This window comes from Myxine glutinosa, chromosome 14, assembly GCF_964187855.1.
Source record: "Myxine glutinosa chromosome 14, kmMyxGlut1.1, whole genome shotgun sequence".
NCBI classification, from domain to species: domain Eukaryota; kingdom Metazoa; phylum Chordata; class Myxini; order Myxiniformes; family Myxinidae; genus Myxine; species Myxine glutinosa.
The window spans coordinates 34898347-34915218 of NC_136274.1; the positions used below are offsets into that span (position 1 = coordinate 34898347).

At 39.4% G+C, this 16872-nt stretch overlaps 1 protein-coding gene across 2 annotated transcripts in view; it reads right to left on the reverse strand.

The window, feature by feature from the left end:
- Window positions 1–589: 589 nt before the first annotated feature.
- LOC137418387 (la-related protein 1-like) overlaps window positions 590–16872 on the reverse strand; it is a 169794-nt gene continuing 153511 nt past the window's right edge. For both annotated transcript variants that reach the window (XM_078768470.1, XM_078768469.1), the window contains 4 exons: window positions 15981–16125; window positions 12169–12278; window positions 9630–9757; window positions 590–2304 (listed from right to left, as the gene is read on the reverse strand). In XM_078768470.1, the coding sequence (XP_078624596.1) occupies window positions 2197–2304; window positions 9630–9757; window positions 12169–12278; window positions 15981–16125 (491 nt within the window). In that variant the 3' untranslated portion in view covers window positions 590–2196. The remainder of the gene's footprint in view (window positions 2305–9629; window positions 9758–12168; window positions 12279–15980; window positions 16126–16872) is intronic.

Genomic DNA, 16872 nt, shown 5'->3' on the forward strand with positions numbered 1-16872 from the left:
ATTGTGAACACGATTAGTTTAATCTCCACATGCGTTTAATCATCTCCACTCGTGCCGGTGCACTGAAAAGATGAGCGAACTTGACTGTCTAGAGGAAGTAAAAGTCGTAACAAGGTTTCCGTAGGTGAACCTGCGGAAGGATCATTATCGGGACAACATGAGAGCGAGCGAGACGCGAGACGTACGTAGTACGTGATCATCCATGTACTGTTTAGCCATGTACTGTTTAGATTTTGATGATTTGCGTGTGATATGATTCAACGGATGTTTATATGAATCGTTTAAAATAAAAAAGCCTTCAATTTCTGATATTTTACCTTTTCATTTGGGCTTCCCAATTGAAGCCCCGCCCGTAGGGCGGGTACTGTTGCGAGTTGACTGAACGATATCTTGAATGTCAGGTAAGAAACGATTCAAACAAAAGGAAGTATATGATGTCAAGGATGAAAGTGAAGGATCTAGAGCGCATTATGGATAACTAATACCTTATCCTGAAAGGATTGTTCCTGAACGATGCTGCCCTTGTCTTTCACAGTCAACCAAATTCGATATCCCTTTGTCGTGGCCTGCTTCCATGCCTAGGTCGTAGCCGAGTACTTCATCCAATTTTATTATTAACAGCAATTAAAGCAAATGAGTGGCTTGCTAGGCCACATTAGACGGCAGTCCAGAGTCAACAATGCTATTGTACATGGAACACAGTATGATATACAATAATACATATTACATTTTGTTGGATCACATGAGTCACATTCCGTATGTAATGATTCGAATAATTGGAGGAATGGGACCATTTTAGAAACACACCCCTGCCAGTTCAGAGCTGGGCATATACCGCAAGGATGTTACCAGGAAGTGTTTTGGGTTCATGTAAAAACGATTTGGGCACAAAGAGGCCAAAAAAGACAAAAATTTAAGTACTATTCATTAATAAAACTTTTGCACGCAAAATATGCAGTTGGTGAGGAGTTGACAGGTCATATGCATTGTCCACAGGGTTTAAGACTGAAATGGAAAGTCTATTTGCTCGACAGACAATTATTTTCTTTGATTTTTTTATTTTGATTTTTTTTGATTTTCTTTTTATTCTTATCGATATAAATGCCTCCTACTCAAAGCACCTGGTGAGATTGACCATAAAAGCAAAGTGATTTCACTTATAACCACACGTGACCTTTCTTCCTTTGATCACTTATAACAGCTACCTTCATCTATTCCCTTTCCAATAAAAACGAACTATGAAAAAAAATCTCAAAAAAAATCAAAAAAATCTCAGATACATAGGGGCAATCTATTTATTACGTAGACATGGTGGGAATAAGTGGATGATGGTGCTGAGAGGGAGGGGAACAGGAGGAGGGGGTCTAGTAAAGGTTGTGAAGTGGATGAAGAGAAGAAAAATAGGTTTGAGAGGAGGAAGGAATTACTGGAAGAAACAGGCATGTATGTAGCAATTGAAGAGGATGAAAGGGTCAACATTCCACCATTTTGTGAACGTAATAAATAGATGGCACCTTTGTGCCTGACAGGTACCATTAAAGCAACATGTTAAATATGCAAACGCCCCCTTTACAACCCCCCAATTGTTTGCATTATAATTTAAAATGCTTGGTATCTTCAAAAAATATAGACAATTGCAAAGCAGGCGATCTCGCCGAATCAGTCTGTATCGTCCGTCATGATGGAAGAACACGCTGTATTGAAACCCAGGTTGACGAGTTTCCGAGTTGTATCACTTCGACAGATGTACCGATTCACCATCCCCAAATAACAATCGAAATAAAATATACTGTACAAATAGTCTGCATTCACTTCCTGACATGGGTCAAACTGAGGGAGTGTGCAGAACGTGGAATTATCCAATGCGGCAAAAAAAAATGAAGGCATACATACCACCAAAACACCAAGTGGCAGTGATATGGGAAATAATGGGAATAAAACCAAGTACACCAATCTTAGTCTTTGCTCTTAGAAGACCAACAGTTTGTGGTCCGTTGGTGTGGGATGAATCTGTGTGGGTGTAATGCTCCAAGTACCACGGTGGTTTTGCAAAAATCATTAAGCAAACCTCTAGATGGTTACCATTGAAATGGGTGCCATTCACGTTGGTTGGGAAGAGTTGGGAAAGATCCAGGAAGGTTATAATAAAAAAGTAAAACTCCTTTAAGTTCATCTCGTAGAACGTGTCCCTGGACCTCATTGGTCCCTGCTCAGCCCAGAGGTAATCTGGGAAGGCACTGTGGCTAAAGGTAGGGCAGTAATGGGTGCTGCACCCTTTTTTTGTAATTCTTCACCAATAGGCGGCTGTGGGTGGACAAAATTTAAAGTGAGTCGTTGAAATTTCAAAGAATACATCACTCAATTACTGTACTCAAGGCACGATGTGGAGATGCATTTCCAAAACAAACAAAGTGAGAAATCTTGGGTACATTTTAGAAATGTTCTCTTGTACTTCAAGTACAAACCCCATCCTTGGCAGTACCCACAGTACCTTTAAGTACAAACCCAAACCCAACAAACAAACTTTTTTTTAAGCATCGATTTAGGCCACGACTCCCGTAGTTGCAACAAAATTAATGAGGTCTCAGAGTATTTTAATGGAGAATATGGAGACTTTTATCCTCTTGGATTGAGGATATGAATCGGTGCGTTATGCCTTCAAGTACATCCAAGGGAACGGGAATGTGGGTATGTGGGAGGGGCATTCATTGTGCAGGTGCCCCTGGATTGCACAGGGTTGTCGCCAACATTGTGTGGCTTCGTCTTGCTGATACAATTTAGGATCTTTTCATGATGGTGGGTATGTGTCTGCTTTTCAACTGTTTAAACATCAGGATAGATGAGACTGACATTCTTTCCAATTCCAAAGGACATAATGCTCTTCGCTTTATAGAAAAAACACCTTTTGGTTTACAAACCCAACCTTCCTCCAATATCATAACAGACATCGTTGTTGGCCAATGCTTCAAAATAGTGTTGTGTGTTGAAACTTTGTTATCCAAGTTCATTTGACTCAACAGACATGACCATGTACAGTAAAAGATGAGGCAATGGAAAAATAAGTAAACATATAACTATATGAATAAATACCTCAAATACACAGGAGCAATATATTTATTAAGTAGACATGGTAGGAAGAAGTGGGTGGTGGTGCTTACTTCTAACTAATTTTTACTTTCTAATTACTCACTAATTTTTACGAAACTTATTTTCTGATTTTCCCTGGAAAGACTACTGCCTCTCCTCAGACGATCTCTGCTGAACATTCAGCTAAAGTTATTGTTGCAGGAATGGAGGCTTATATCCCCTTCTCTTTCAAGTCTTCCTCTCCTACCAACTCTTGGTTCAATAAATTACTCCCGCTAGGGAGTAATGCATTCGATCGTGTCCGTGTGTGCGTGTGTGTGTGTTCGTGTGTTTGTGAACAAGATATCTGGAAAAGTTCTGAACGGATTTGGATTAAAGTTGGTGGGATGATTGCACTTGGGATAAGGAAGAATTGATTAGTTTTTGGTGAAGCTCAGGAAATTATTCCGGATCCAGGAAGTTTTTTTGGGAATTTTTTTTTCTGTTTTCCTTTGAAAAACATTTTCTCTGCAATAATTGGACCGATTGAGAGCAAATTTTTACCATAGGAGGGACTTGGTCTGCAGAATATTTTAATGGTAATTATGACGTCACAGGTCACGTGGCTCGGCCGCCATATTGTTTTGAGTGAAAAACACTAAAATCCAATTTTCTCCAAAACGCCTGAACAGATCGAGGCCAAACATTGCAGGCAGAATCGCATACCCATGACGAACAAAAAGTCAGCGAGCATGACGTCATGCATCACATGGTTTCAGAGTTATAATGTTTTTAAGCACAAACATTTAAAACCTAGCTCCTCCCTCATTTGTGATCCAATCGAGGGGAAACTTCACAAATCTGTTCAGCATATCAGTCTACTAAAACGCCCTTTTGGAATTTGCGATAGGTCACGTGGTTTGGCAGAAATCGTTAATTAAACACAAATAATAAAAACATTTATATCTCTTGAACCACTTCATTGATCGACGTGAAACTTCATACTGTAGTAGAAGTCATGAAGAGTAACAAGTGTGCAAAATTTGAAGATGATTGGATGTACGGTCTGGAAGCTGGAAGTTGTTATTGCGTGAAGAAGAAGAGTCTTCGACTGTGGACGATTAATTATTTATCACATGTACAGACTTGCAGGCATCGTTTGACACAATGTCCCGGGTTAATTTGAACCTCAAATAAAATTATATTTCCAGATTTGTCAATGGCTGAGGTATATTGACAAACGAATAAAACAGATTTGGCAAAATTCGAACTTTTAAAAAAAAAGATCGCATATTCACCTAGGGGTGTGAGAGGCTGAAGAAGAAGAAACCTCACATGGGCTTCCCAGACCAAATAATAATTCTGGCTCTGCGATTTTCAGGTTTATTTATCTATATATCTACATATCTGGGCAGTGTCTGTTGTCACTGAACTACTCCCTGAAACTTTTGTTTCCGTGGTTGTGAATTTTGAATTATGTGGTGGTGAGGTATTTTGAATTATGTGGTGGTGAGGTGTAAAATGACGTGGTGGTGAGGCGTTTTTAAATCACGTAGCTCTGAGATGTTTTTAATTAACATTGTGATATGAAAATAGTTTTCATATTTGTTGTAAATGTAGTTTAAACTCGTGGTTATGCGTTAAAGCGGTGTATTTTTTTAGCAGCGTCGTCTTCAATGTTCATTTTTTTCTTTTCTAATAAAGACATATTCTGTCATTTTAAAACCACCAAAGTGTGTATTAGGTTTCCCCGTTTCATAAAATGTATCGTTTGATACGTATAATGCTTTAAAACTGTTTTTTTTTTGTTTTGTTTTTTACCTCAGAAGAGGTATCAACATTTACCTCAGCGAATGTCAATCGCGATGTCAGTATTTGATGAACTTATAAAGACTTAGGTGACATAAGTGTGACAAGCATGTTCCCAGAAGAATGAGTGGTCGCATTAGCTTGTACGACTTAAAATGAGCGAGTTTTGTTTTCACGTTTGGGCCAGTTTTACATGTTGTATCCCTAAGGAATGAAACGAACGCTTTTTCTGGCTTCCAATTTTATTTGAAGTCACACATGCCTCAAAATACACTCACCTATATGGAATTGAACGCTGAATCCGAAAATGTAAGTGAAATTGCCTTGTTTTTTTTTTTACATTATCTTCTATATATTCTAAATATATATCTGTGCAGTGTCTGTCTTGTGTTGTCTTGTCTTGTGTTGTCACTGAACTACTCCCTCAAACTTTTGTGAAATCGTACTATTCCAACTTGACCCACAGCGGGAGTATGCGCTCTACTGAGTGGCGTTCTAGTTCCTGCTCTGCGGCCATTCGTGCAAGAGATGCGGCATATCGGACATGGAAAAACTCTTCTTCCTCCGATTCGCATTTAGCTTTCATATTTGCTAGAAATCATTGCAAACATGTTATTCGTGAGGCGAAGCATTGCTTTATCCAAAAGAAATGGGACAACCTCTCGTCTTCTTCCACCAATAGATCTTTCTGGTCCTTAGTTAAAAGTATCTCCGACAACTTCTGTCGCTCTACCTTTCCTTCGCTTTTCCGTTCCGTTGATACTATCGCTGTCTCTCCGACTGATAAAGCAACTATTTTTTGGTTCTATTTTCTCCTCTAATTCCACAATGGATAACTAACATTCCATCTCCCTCTGATGCACCCCTTACCAATCCTATGCCCCTCCCTATAATCTCTTTTCATGCAGTCAAAAAAGTACTCTGTTTGTCTGTTTGTGCGCAGTACTACGTCTACACCGTTGCACATAGAACCGCCAAACTTTACACACATATTTGTCTTGCCCTGGAATAGACTGTGCCCAATTTTTAACTCTCTCGGCCCAAGGCCTCCATTATGACGTCATAATTCGATAATTCGACAAGTACAAAACTTCATCCAATCAAGATGCAATTTCTTGAGCGCCATGTCGGCATAAACTGGTGGAGGGAAAAAAATAATGATGACGTCATCGGACACGTGGTTCGGCCGCCATCTTGGAAAAACCGAAAAACTTTGCACCTCTATATCTCCGAAAGTGCTGAATAGAAAAAAAGAGACATGGCTCATTGTAAAGAACTCTCCATGGGGAATAAAATATGTTAATGATGATGTGATAGGTGCCTCCATTATGACGTCATAATTCGACAAGTACAAAATTTCATCCAATCAAGATGAAATTTCTTGAGCATAATCTAGGAATAAATTAGTTTAGAAAACAAATAATGATGACATCATCGGTCACGTGGTTCGGCCGCCATATTTGTCAAAAATGGCCAATAAAAAAGTACATTCCGGCAAGTCCTCGGTCTGACCGATTTTTCATTTGTTTGTCCGGGCGATATCTCAACCATCATTTGAGCTAGGAAGCTGAAATTTAGGCACAATAGTGAGTAAGTGCTTTGGCAAAACGGTATTTTTGGTTTTATGATTAATCAATTAATTGTTTAGTTATTTAATTATTATCGATTAATTAAGTACTTGTTCGTTTCCTTTCTCATCTGGACAATATCTCAGGCACCTTTTGAGCTCGGAAGCTGATATTTGAACATGACAATGACCAAGTGATTTGGCTGTAAAGGCCATTTTTGATTTATTGATTAATTAATCGATTATTTATTGATTAATCAATTAATTATTTCATTTTTTCTCTGAATGAATGAATGAATTTTCAAAAAGTTACAGCTTCGGATGAAGTACTTTTTTTTCTTTTTATTTATTTTTCTTTTTTGTATACAAGATCGAGGCTCGTGTAAGAGCTAACATTAATCACAAAAAGACAAACTGACACATAAAACATAATATAACGGGAGTGGGAGACAAGATGGGGAAAGAGAGGGAAGCACACAAGTACAACATTTGAGAGCAGAGACATCGGGAGATCTGTGGGAGGGAGAAGGCTTTGGGGGAGGAGGCATGGGAAGGCGGGGGTGGGGGGGGGGGGAGGGGGTGGGAAAGTATAAAACACATGGACTGTGGTGAAAATGTAAGTTGAACCCAGGTGTGACGCTCACTTAAACCACTGGGCGGTGTCTATAAGACCTCGGGACGTCCGCGACTCGAGGCCACTCCTGCGACTTTATACAATGACATGTAGAATTGAATGGTACGTACCCACTTAATTCCAGGCTTGCTTGCATTGACTGATATATCCAATCTTTCTCATATGATGCCTTGATCCTGACATATATGTTGCATGGTGTATTTTACAGGATGATGTTTCGATCTAATTGAAATTAAACCTATCTATGGGACGAGTTGTGGATCTGGTTGATTTTCACAACATGGACACTGCTAGAAAAAGACAGAAAGACCGCCTACCTGTGCGGTGAGTGAGTGAAAGGCCCTCGGAGTTAGCTTCATCGCGGCAGATTCCAATGATTCTGAAAGCTTTAGTTTCAACAGCGTGAAGACGAGGTAGGTGTGAGGCAGGAGCACCAGCCCAGAGGGGAGAACAGTATTCCATTGAGCTGCGGATGTAAGCCTTGTATGTGGTGAGGAGCTCAGGTGTGCCAAGGAAGGACTTCGCACGACAGAGGATGCCCAGTCGGCGACTGGCTTTGGAGGCCAGCTTGGAAATGTGGTTTTCCCTGGAAAGATCATGGCAGAAAGTGAGACCAAAAAGCTTTCGTGACAGAACTTCTTGGAGAGGATTGTTCAGAAAGTAGATGGGAGGGTTGTCCAGCCGGTCTTTTCACAGAGACATAGTAAGAGTGTGAGATTTGTCAGGATTGAAAGACATGTTCCACTTGTTTGACCAGTCTGTGATTTTGTCCAGGTCTGCAGAGACTGAGGAGGCTGCAGACTGCTGATCTGAGGGAAGAGGAATGGAGCAGCAGAGTGTGGAGTCATCAGCAAAGAGATAGAGAGGGTTTTTAAGAGAGTCAGAGATCATTGATGAAGACCAGAAAAAGCACAGGGCCCAGAACACTGCCTTGTGGAACTCCAGCCTGAACAGGAAGGGGAGATGAGAGAAACCCATTCAGGGCCACACGCTGACTATGATCAGAGAGGAAGTCCGCAAGCCATGCATGGAGATTTCCATGGATACCATAGGAGGAGAGTTAGGTGAGCAGAGCGGGGTGCCAGACCGTATCGAAGGCACGTGATATGTCGAAACTGGTGGTTTAGGTATGCTATCAGCCAATTGATGAAAAAATTTTTTACAATCATTGTTTATTGATTTTAAGTAAGCAATTAATCAATCAATTATTGTACAACTCTCCCTCCCAATACAGTCTCTATGTGTCGATGGTACCCCGACAATGCTGCGCTGGAGGATATTTATTTATTTGGCATAGGGGCGGTGTACTTTGAATGTATCTGTACTTGTTTTGCTTTTGTTTAAAAACCCAAACATTTCCTCTTTCCTCGAAACATGCCTTAGTACAGCCTATTTTAAAGAAGATACCTGGTGTTGGCCTAATGGTTCAGGCGGCGGGCTTGGGATCCCAAGGTCCTGAGTTTGAATCCCATTCAGCTGTTGAATTAATACCAGGTGGGGTTGACGGAAGCCAAACAGTTCAATCTTGGTTTCATCAGACCACAGAATCTTGTTTCTCACAGTCTGAGAGTCCTTTAGGTGCTTTTTTGCAAACTCCAAGCAGGCTTTCATGTGTCTTTCACTGAGGAGAGGCTTCCGTCTGGCCACTCTGCCATAAAGCCCAAATCGGTGGAGTGTTGCAGTGATGGTTGTCCTTCTGGAAGTTTCTCCCATCTCCACACAGGATTTCTGGAGCTCAGCCAGAGTTACCATCGGGTTCTTGGTCACCTCTCTTACCAAGGCCCTTCTCCCCCGATTGCTGTTTGGCCGGGCGGCCAGCTCTAGGAAGAGTCCTGGTTGTTCCAAACTTCTTCCATTTAAGAATCATGGAGGCCACTGTGCTCTTGGGGACCTTCAATGCAGCAGAGATTTTTTTTGTAGGCTTCCCCAGATCTGTGCCTCGACACAATCCTGTCTCTGAGCTCTGCAGGCAGTTCCTTCGACCTCATGGCTTGGTTTTTGCTCTGATATGCATTGTCAGCTGTGAGACCTTATATAGACAGGTGTGCTTTCCAAATCTAGTCCAATCAATTGAATTTACCACAGGTGGACTCCAAGCAAGGTGAAGAAACATCTCAAAGATGATCAAGAGAAATGGGAGGCACCTGAGCTAAATTTCAAGTGTCATAGCAAAGGGTATGAATACTTATGTCAATGTGATATTTCAGTTTTTTCTTTTTAATAAATTTGCAAAACTTTCTAAAATCGTGTTTTCTCTTTGTCATTATGGGGTATTGAGTGTAGATTGATGAGGGAAAAAATGAATTTAAACGATTTCAACATAAGGCTGCAACATAACAAAATGTGAAAAAATTGAAGGGGTCTGAATACTTTCTGAATGCACTGTATATAGTCCATGACTGAAGCCTTCAACATTAAGAAAAGGAAAAAAAAATAGAGAGAAGCAAGGATGGTTTAACCTTATAATAGCAAAAGCAGATATCGTGGTTTGTCTGTAAATAATGAACTTTTTATTTGTCAGGAATGAGATTGCGGGGTAAGGCACGTACGTACCTCAACTCGGAAGTCCTCTAGCCGGTTGAACTGGCACAGGCACTCCTGCAGGGCAGGAAGAATGACTAGATTGCGTGCCTTTGAGTACTTAAGGTAGGCCCAAAACTTTTCCAGCCCATAAAGCTGTCCTGTAAATGACACCAGAATATAGATAATGACAAAAAGTGCCACAATCCACGAAGCGGGATAGTGGACCACAACCATCACGGATATAAAGTGTAAAAAGATGAAAAATAAAAGTAATGATGGATTAAATGAACATTATGAACATAAAACAACGTTCATGGAGGGTATGTTTTTGTCAGCATACAGCTCGATGAAAACTTAGCAAACAGTCATGGATATAGTTTAAATCTCATCTCTTCATTCAATCACATGTTTGGTGTTCCCAAATGTTAAATGTAGCTTGTTATGCTGGAATCCCAAGTCCAAATCCCATATACCGTGTTATTTTTTGTCTATTTCCTTTTAATGTCATGAACAATATGTCACCGATTTATGCTGAGTTTACTTGCGTCATTTCAATAGAACGTCGTTAACACATGGGACAAGTCAATTTAAGTCACACTAGATCAACATAAAGTACAGTACTGTATGGTGATACCCCACACTGAGATACCTCGCTTTGCACGGATTCGCCTTCGCGAGAACAAAATATTAAATTTTTAATTACCTTTTTTTTTTTTTTAAATCTATCAAGCGAGTCAATAGTTAAAACTTTAATTGCACTGCCTCGACCGAAAATGTGACCGCTAGTGTTGACATCGCTGGCAGCCAATCAAAGCACATTTCTGCGCACGTCTCCTCTCAATCAATCAATGCGTTCGGTGTTGTCTACCTGCTTTGTGTGCCGCCATATTGGCAATTGTGCCGAAAGCCTTCATATGCTGAAAGTGTCAATAAAAAGAATCAGTCTGGAGCTGAAATTGAAAGTGTTAAAGCAGGTGGATTCGGATGTTGGAGCCACAGCTGCTGAGTGCAAATTTGGTTTGAGGGAGTTGTCTAAGGGCAATTGTAATTAACAACGAGAACAGCACTCTTCCACATCGTCGTGACATCAAACAATATGCCTCCGCCTACATTATTACATCATTATACATACGTGGACCAAGTTTGACTTAGATCCTTTCAGCCATTCTTAAGTTATCACAGTAATGAAATATTTTTGACTTAACATGACCTCTGACCCTTGACCTCTCGACCCCAAAATCTCAGTTCAAGTTTACATCATGATACATACATGTACCAATTTTGATTTAAACCCCTTCAGCTGTTCTAAAGTCATCACTTTTTTTTATCAAATCCATGACCTCTGACCTTTGTCCTCTTGATGCCATAATCCAATCAATTCATCTTTGCATCATATATACTGAGACCAAGTTTCTTAAAATTCCCATCACTGGTTTACAAGTTGGCCCAGTAACATTAGTTTTATTTAAAATGACCTTTGACCTGTTGACCCCAAAATCTAATCAGTTCATCTTTACATCATTATACATACCTGTACCAAGTTTGACTTAGATCCCTTCAGCTGTTCTTAAGGTATCGTGGTAACTAAATAATTGTAACTTAACCTGACCTCTGACCTTTGACCCCAACATCTAATCAGTTCATCTCTACCTTATTATACATACTGCACTAAGTTTGACTTAGATCCCTTCAGCTGTTCTCAAGTTATCAGGGTAACAAAAACCTATCACGGACAGACGCACGGACGGCCAGATGGACGGATAACCCAAAAACATAATGCCTCCAGCGAATTCGTCGGTGGAGGCATAAAATATATTTTTAAGCATCGAGTTAGTCCACGACTCTCGTAGTTGCAACAAAATTAATGAGATCTTGGAGCAGTTCAATGGAAAAGATGGAGAGACTCACCTGTCTGGTTACACTGAGCTGTGTCTTGGTGCAACAGCAACCAGAGTTCATCCTATCTCTCCCCTCCACTACTGTTCTATTCCAGTGTGAATGGCTGTGTGCATGTAGTGCCAGAGCGGGAACATTTTTATTGTGTAACTTTCATTGTGCTCAAGTTTCCTTTTTAATAACTGTGTATATTTTATGTTAAGGATTTTGTGATGTGGCTTGTGCCTCATTAAGTTAGTTAAACTTCTTAAGACACACATGCGTGTCTGTTTCTGTCATCTTTCCTGTGCCGAAATATTCTTTTTCTCCTCCTCTTCCCTTTATATATAAGGGGTGAGGACTAATGGTACCAAGCTTCTGCACTGCCTTGACCACAATACTTCTCCACTACCCTTTGTCCTCAGCCAACTCTCTCCACTCTAGGCGCACCACAACTACCACTCAGGCAACGCACCTTCAAAATTTGGCCTTAAGTCGGTTGTCCGTAGGATATTAATTCCCAGCATGTGTAATGTCAGTCCCTTCTTTATTTGCTTGCTGTTTTAAATGGGGGCAATACATGTGACAATATATACATCATAGCATAGTATGTACATATGTGCAGAGGCCTGAGATCAATGATGACAAAAATACAAATATAATGTAATAAAAATAAAAAGGGCCAAAGACAAACCTGCTTCATAGTCTTTAAGTGTCTCCTCTTGGAAGTTTTGAAAGATATCTGTACGAAAGTGTTTCTCAAGGCCATAGCTATAGAAGCGGAAAAGACATTCCAAGCCGTACCTGTATTAAGAAAGAACAGCGATGATGTGATGACAGAGATTACAGCATGTGCATCAGTAAAAAAAGAAAGTTGCATCTCTTGCAGCACTCAACCATTCTTTTCTTTTTCCTTAAAAAAGTAAAATTAATGGTTTAAGTGCCTGATCAGAAACTACACACGCAATTTCGATGAAACTTCACCACAACCTTCATCACCCGTGATGTACCAATGTTTGTTCAAGGCATGAGAAAAATTGGGGTCTGAGGAGGTATATGGGGTTGCGGTAGGGGGATGTGGGGGGGATGGCCCCCTAAAATAGGTATTTTTTTGTTTGTTTGTTTAAAATCTTATGATTATGTTGGTACGATTCTACATGCTGCCCTGTCTTCTAGCAACCATTTAAATTGGTTTAAAATACCTTTAGTCCGTGCAGTATACTGTTTATTCTACCAGGTGAGCGCCAGGGGTATTGCCCCTATGTTTGTATACAAAAGCTAGTTGAAAAGAAACAAGAGGAGGGGCGATGAAAGAGCAAATTTCCTCCTAAAAATCTGTACTATAAAAATGAATTTGAACAAACAGTTAAATAACGCAGGGTTTGACCAACCGCGGCAACGTCTGTATACCGATTTAGTTATCACGGGTTTAATTTTGACCTATCCCAGTTTTTGATCTGAGTTGTGATGGTTATTGTACACCGCTCCTTTCCGATGCCATCTCCAGACACTGCACAACATCATTGCCGGGCACTGAAGGGGGCTCGGCAATGACGCACGCTGAAAGGGAGTGCTCAGTTTTTACTCTGGTTGTTTGTTTGTTTTCTTGTTTTCTTGTTGGTTACTTGCTGGAATAGATTCCGGCAAGTATGTTGGTTGGTTAGTTTGTCTGTGTCTGTCTCTCTGTTTGTCTGTTTGTGCGCAGTACTACATCTACACCGTTGCACATAGCATCGCTATACTTTACACACATATTTGCCTTGCCCTGGAATAGACTGTGCCCAATTTTTAACTCTCTAGGCCCAAGGTCAAGCTCAAGGTCACCCAAAACGTGAAATCAGGGGGGGTTGAGTTTTCATTTAAAATATATTTCAAACCACTATAATAGTCAGGTTCACTATGTCAATAAATTATATTTCGTTCAAAATCATGGTAGATTAGCAAACCTATACATTTTTGGAAAGGTTATAGCATAAGGAAACTAAAAATCAATGTTTACATTTGGAGAGATACCTGTATGGCGGCCATTTTGGATTTTCAAAATGGCCACTGTAAAATACATATTTTGTTCTATTTCTGCCTCTAATTACCCTAAAAACTTTTAAAAATATACTAAACCTATATTTTCAGGGACAAGGAATCCAATGAAAGTATCAAATTAGTGCTATGGGGAATGGTAAGACACGAATCAAAGGTTTTGAATTGCAAAATACTGTCTTTATATTCGCGATAAGTTGCATAATCAAATACATGTTATCATTTTGTACAGGCAGTTAATAACATCAAAATGTGTCACAATAATTCATATCACCAAACATACACAGGCAGTCAGCAAAATCATATATACACATGCAGTCAGTATAACTTCACATCTACACAGGCAGTCAATGACAAAATACACACAGGCAGTCAATGGCATCAAACATACACGATTACAGAATATGCCATTTAGAGTTCGTCATCACTGTCCTGTGTGTCGTATCCGACAATATAGTCCGCATCGTTTTCACAGTCCGTTCCACACAAGCAAAGGTCGGTCAAATTGATTGGCAAATCGAATTGGTCGAATGGTCGATCGAATCGAATTCGATGAATCGAATCGAATCGAATCGATCGAATGGTCGATCGAAGCGATTGGTCGAATGGTCGAATTGATCGAATGCAATTGGTCGATTGGTCGAATTGGTCGAATTGGTCGAATCAAATTGGTCGGAATTGGCAAATGTAAACATTGATTTTCAGATTTTCCATGTAATAACGTTTCCAAAAATGTATAGGTTTGCTAATCTACCATGATTTTGAACGAAAAAACATAGTGAACCTGACTATAACTCTAAAAGTACAAGAGATATGCATACACTTACTGTTACTGACATATAGTGAGTCACATACGACATTTCATTTGCATCATGACCTTTGACCTTGAGTGACCTTGAAAGGTCGAACCCAAGGTCAAAAAATGTTTTTTTACTGATAACTCTGTCAAACATTATCCGATTCCCTTTTAACCAACACCAAAATGTTCATTATTCAATTCCCCAAAAATAACATGTGGCATAAAATGATCAAAAATGCTTAGTTTTAATTATTTTTTGGGTCAAAGGTCAGGGGGCCAAGTTTTCATTGAAAATATATATCAAACCACTATAACTCTGAAAGGACAAGAGATATGCATACACTTACTCAGTTACCTTCCATTGCTTAGCGTATATGCATGTATAGGTCTCCCGCCATTTTGATCCAAAATGGCCGATAAAAACAAAGTACATTCCGGCAAGTCCTCGGTCTCTGACCGATTTTTCATTTGTTTGTTTGTTTGTCCGGGCGATATCTCAGCCATCATTTGAGCTAGGAAGCTGAAATTTGTGCACAATAGTGAGTAAATTAAATTGCCTGAGATATTGGTGTCTGAGATATTGCCCAGATGAGAAAGAAAATAAATAAATAAATATTAATGAAAATAAATAAATAATAATCATAAAAAATTAAATAATTAATCAATTCGCTAGTGAATGAATGAATGATCGTTTTAAGGCCATTTTCCCCGCTAGAGTGGGGGTTAGCCTTGCGGGCCCCATGACAATCATGGTTCCCTGTTTGAGGCAATGTTTTTATGGCCGGATGCCCTTCCTGACGCCAACCCTTGGTCGCCTCTTACGATGCGCAGGGATACGGTGTACCTATTCTAAATCGGGGTACTATAACACATAAACCACCACCATTTCATCAGAATCTGTAACGTTAAAAAAAAAAAAAAAATGTAGGCATTAATCGAATAATTAAATAATTAATCGATTAATTGATTAATTAATTAATCAAAAATAGCCTTTGCAGCCAAATCACCTTGTCATTGGCATGTCCAAATATCAGCTTCCTAACTCAAAAGGTGCCTGAGTTAATGGTCAGAAGCGAAAGGAAATTTAATTAATGAAATAAGTACTTAATTAACTGCTAATAATTAAAAAAAACTCCTCAATTAATTGATTAATCAAAAAACCAAAAATAACGTTTTTGACAAAGGACTTGCTCACTATTGTGCCGAAATTTCAGCTTCCCAGCTCAAAGGATGGCTGAGATATCGCCCGGACAAACAAGAAAGAAAGAAAGAAAACAAGAAAGAAAACAAGAAAGAAAAACAAATAACCAGAGTGAAAACTGAGTACTCCCTTTCAGCGTGCGTCACTGCCGAGCCCCCTTCGGTGCCCGGCAATGACGTTTTGCAGTGCCTGGAGATGGCATAGGAAAGGTGCGGTGTACAACAATCACGTCAGGATGCAATGAAAAGGACAATCATCACGAAGGTTTGAAGAACAAATCAAAAATACGGTATCAAACACGTATCTGGCTGTGCAACCTCGAGTAACCTTTACTTCTCGCTGTTTGCTCACGCGAATCAACAAGGATGTGCTGCCCACCTCACAAATTAGCAAAGTTATACATGAGTTTAAGTGCCGATGTGAAGCTCAAATCTCATTTGCCTCATCTAAAAACGTCAAACACACCCACCGGTATCCATCCCGTGCATCCTCAATTGATAACTGCCGGAACTCGTTGTACATGCGTCGATTAAGGTGATCTCGAAGGAAGAACGACCAAAAGCGGAAAAGGGTGTTCATTTCTTGAGACTGCCCAACGCCCAACCGTTTGCGATCTGCAAAACAGGGAGATGCTGTTTAGTCATTTAATGAATGGAAGCAACCTGGAGAGAATAAATAAATAAAGAAACAAGTACAGATACATTCAAAGTACACCGCCCCCATGCCAAATAATTAAATATCCTCCAGCGCTACATTGCCGGGACACCTCTGGCGCCCGGCAATACAGCCGTGCAGCTCATACAGACTGTATTTGGAGGGAGAGGTGCACAATATTTTATTGATTAATTGCATAATTAAAATCAATAAAAGATTGTCATAAAATATTTTCTTAATCAATTGGGTAATAGCATAACTAAACCACTCGTGCTTCATTCGAAGATGTAAGTTTTAGAAATTTAATTAAATAAGTTATTAATAAATTTTTTAATAATTAATTTATTAATCAATAAATAATTAATCGATTAAATGATGAATCAATAAATCAAAAATATCCTTTATAGTCACATTACTTGGTCACTGTCATGTCCAAATATTAGCTTCCTAGCTCAAAAGGTGCCTGAGATATTGGCCAGATGAGAAAGAAAATAAATAAATGATTAATAATTAAAATAAATAAATAATAATAATCGCAAAAAAAAAAAATCAATTGCCCAATAGAACACATAAACCACCACCATTTCATCCGAATCTGCAACTTTCAAAAAAAAATAATTTTGTCATTAATCGAATAATTAAATAATTAATCGATTAATTATTGATTAATCAATAAATCAAAATAGCCTTGACAGCCAAATCAGGAG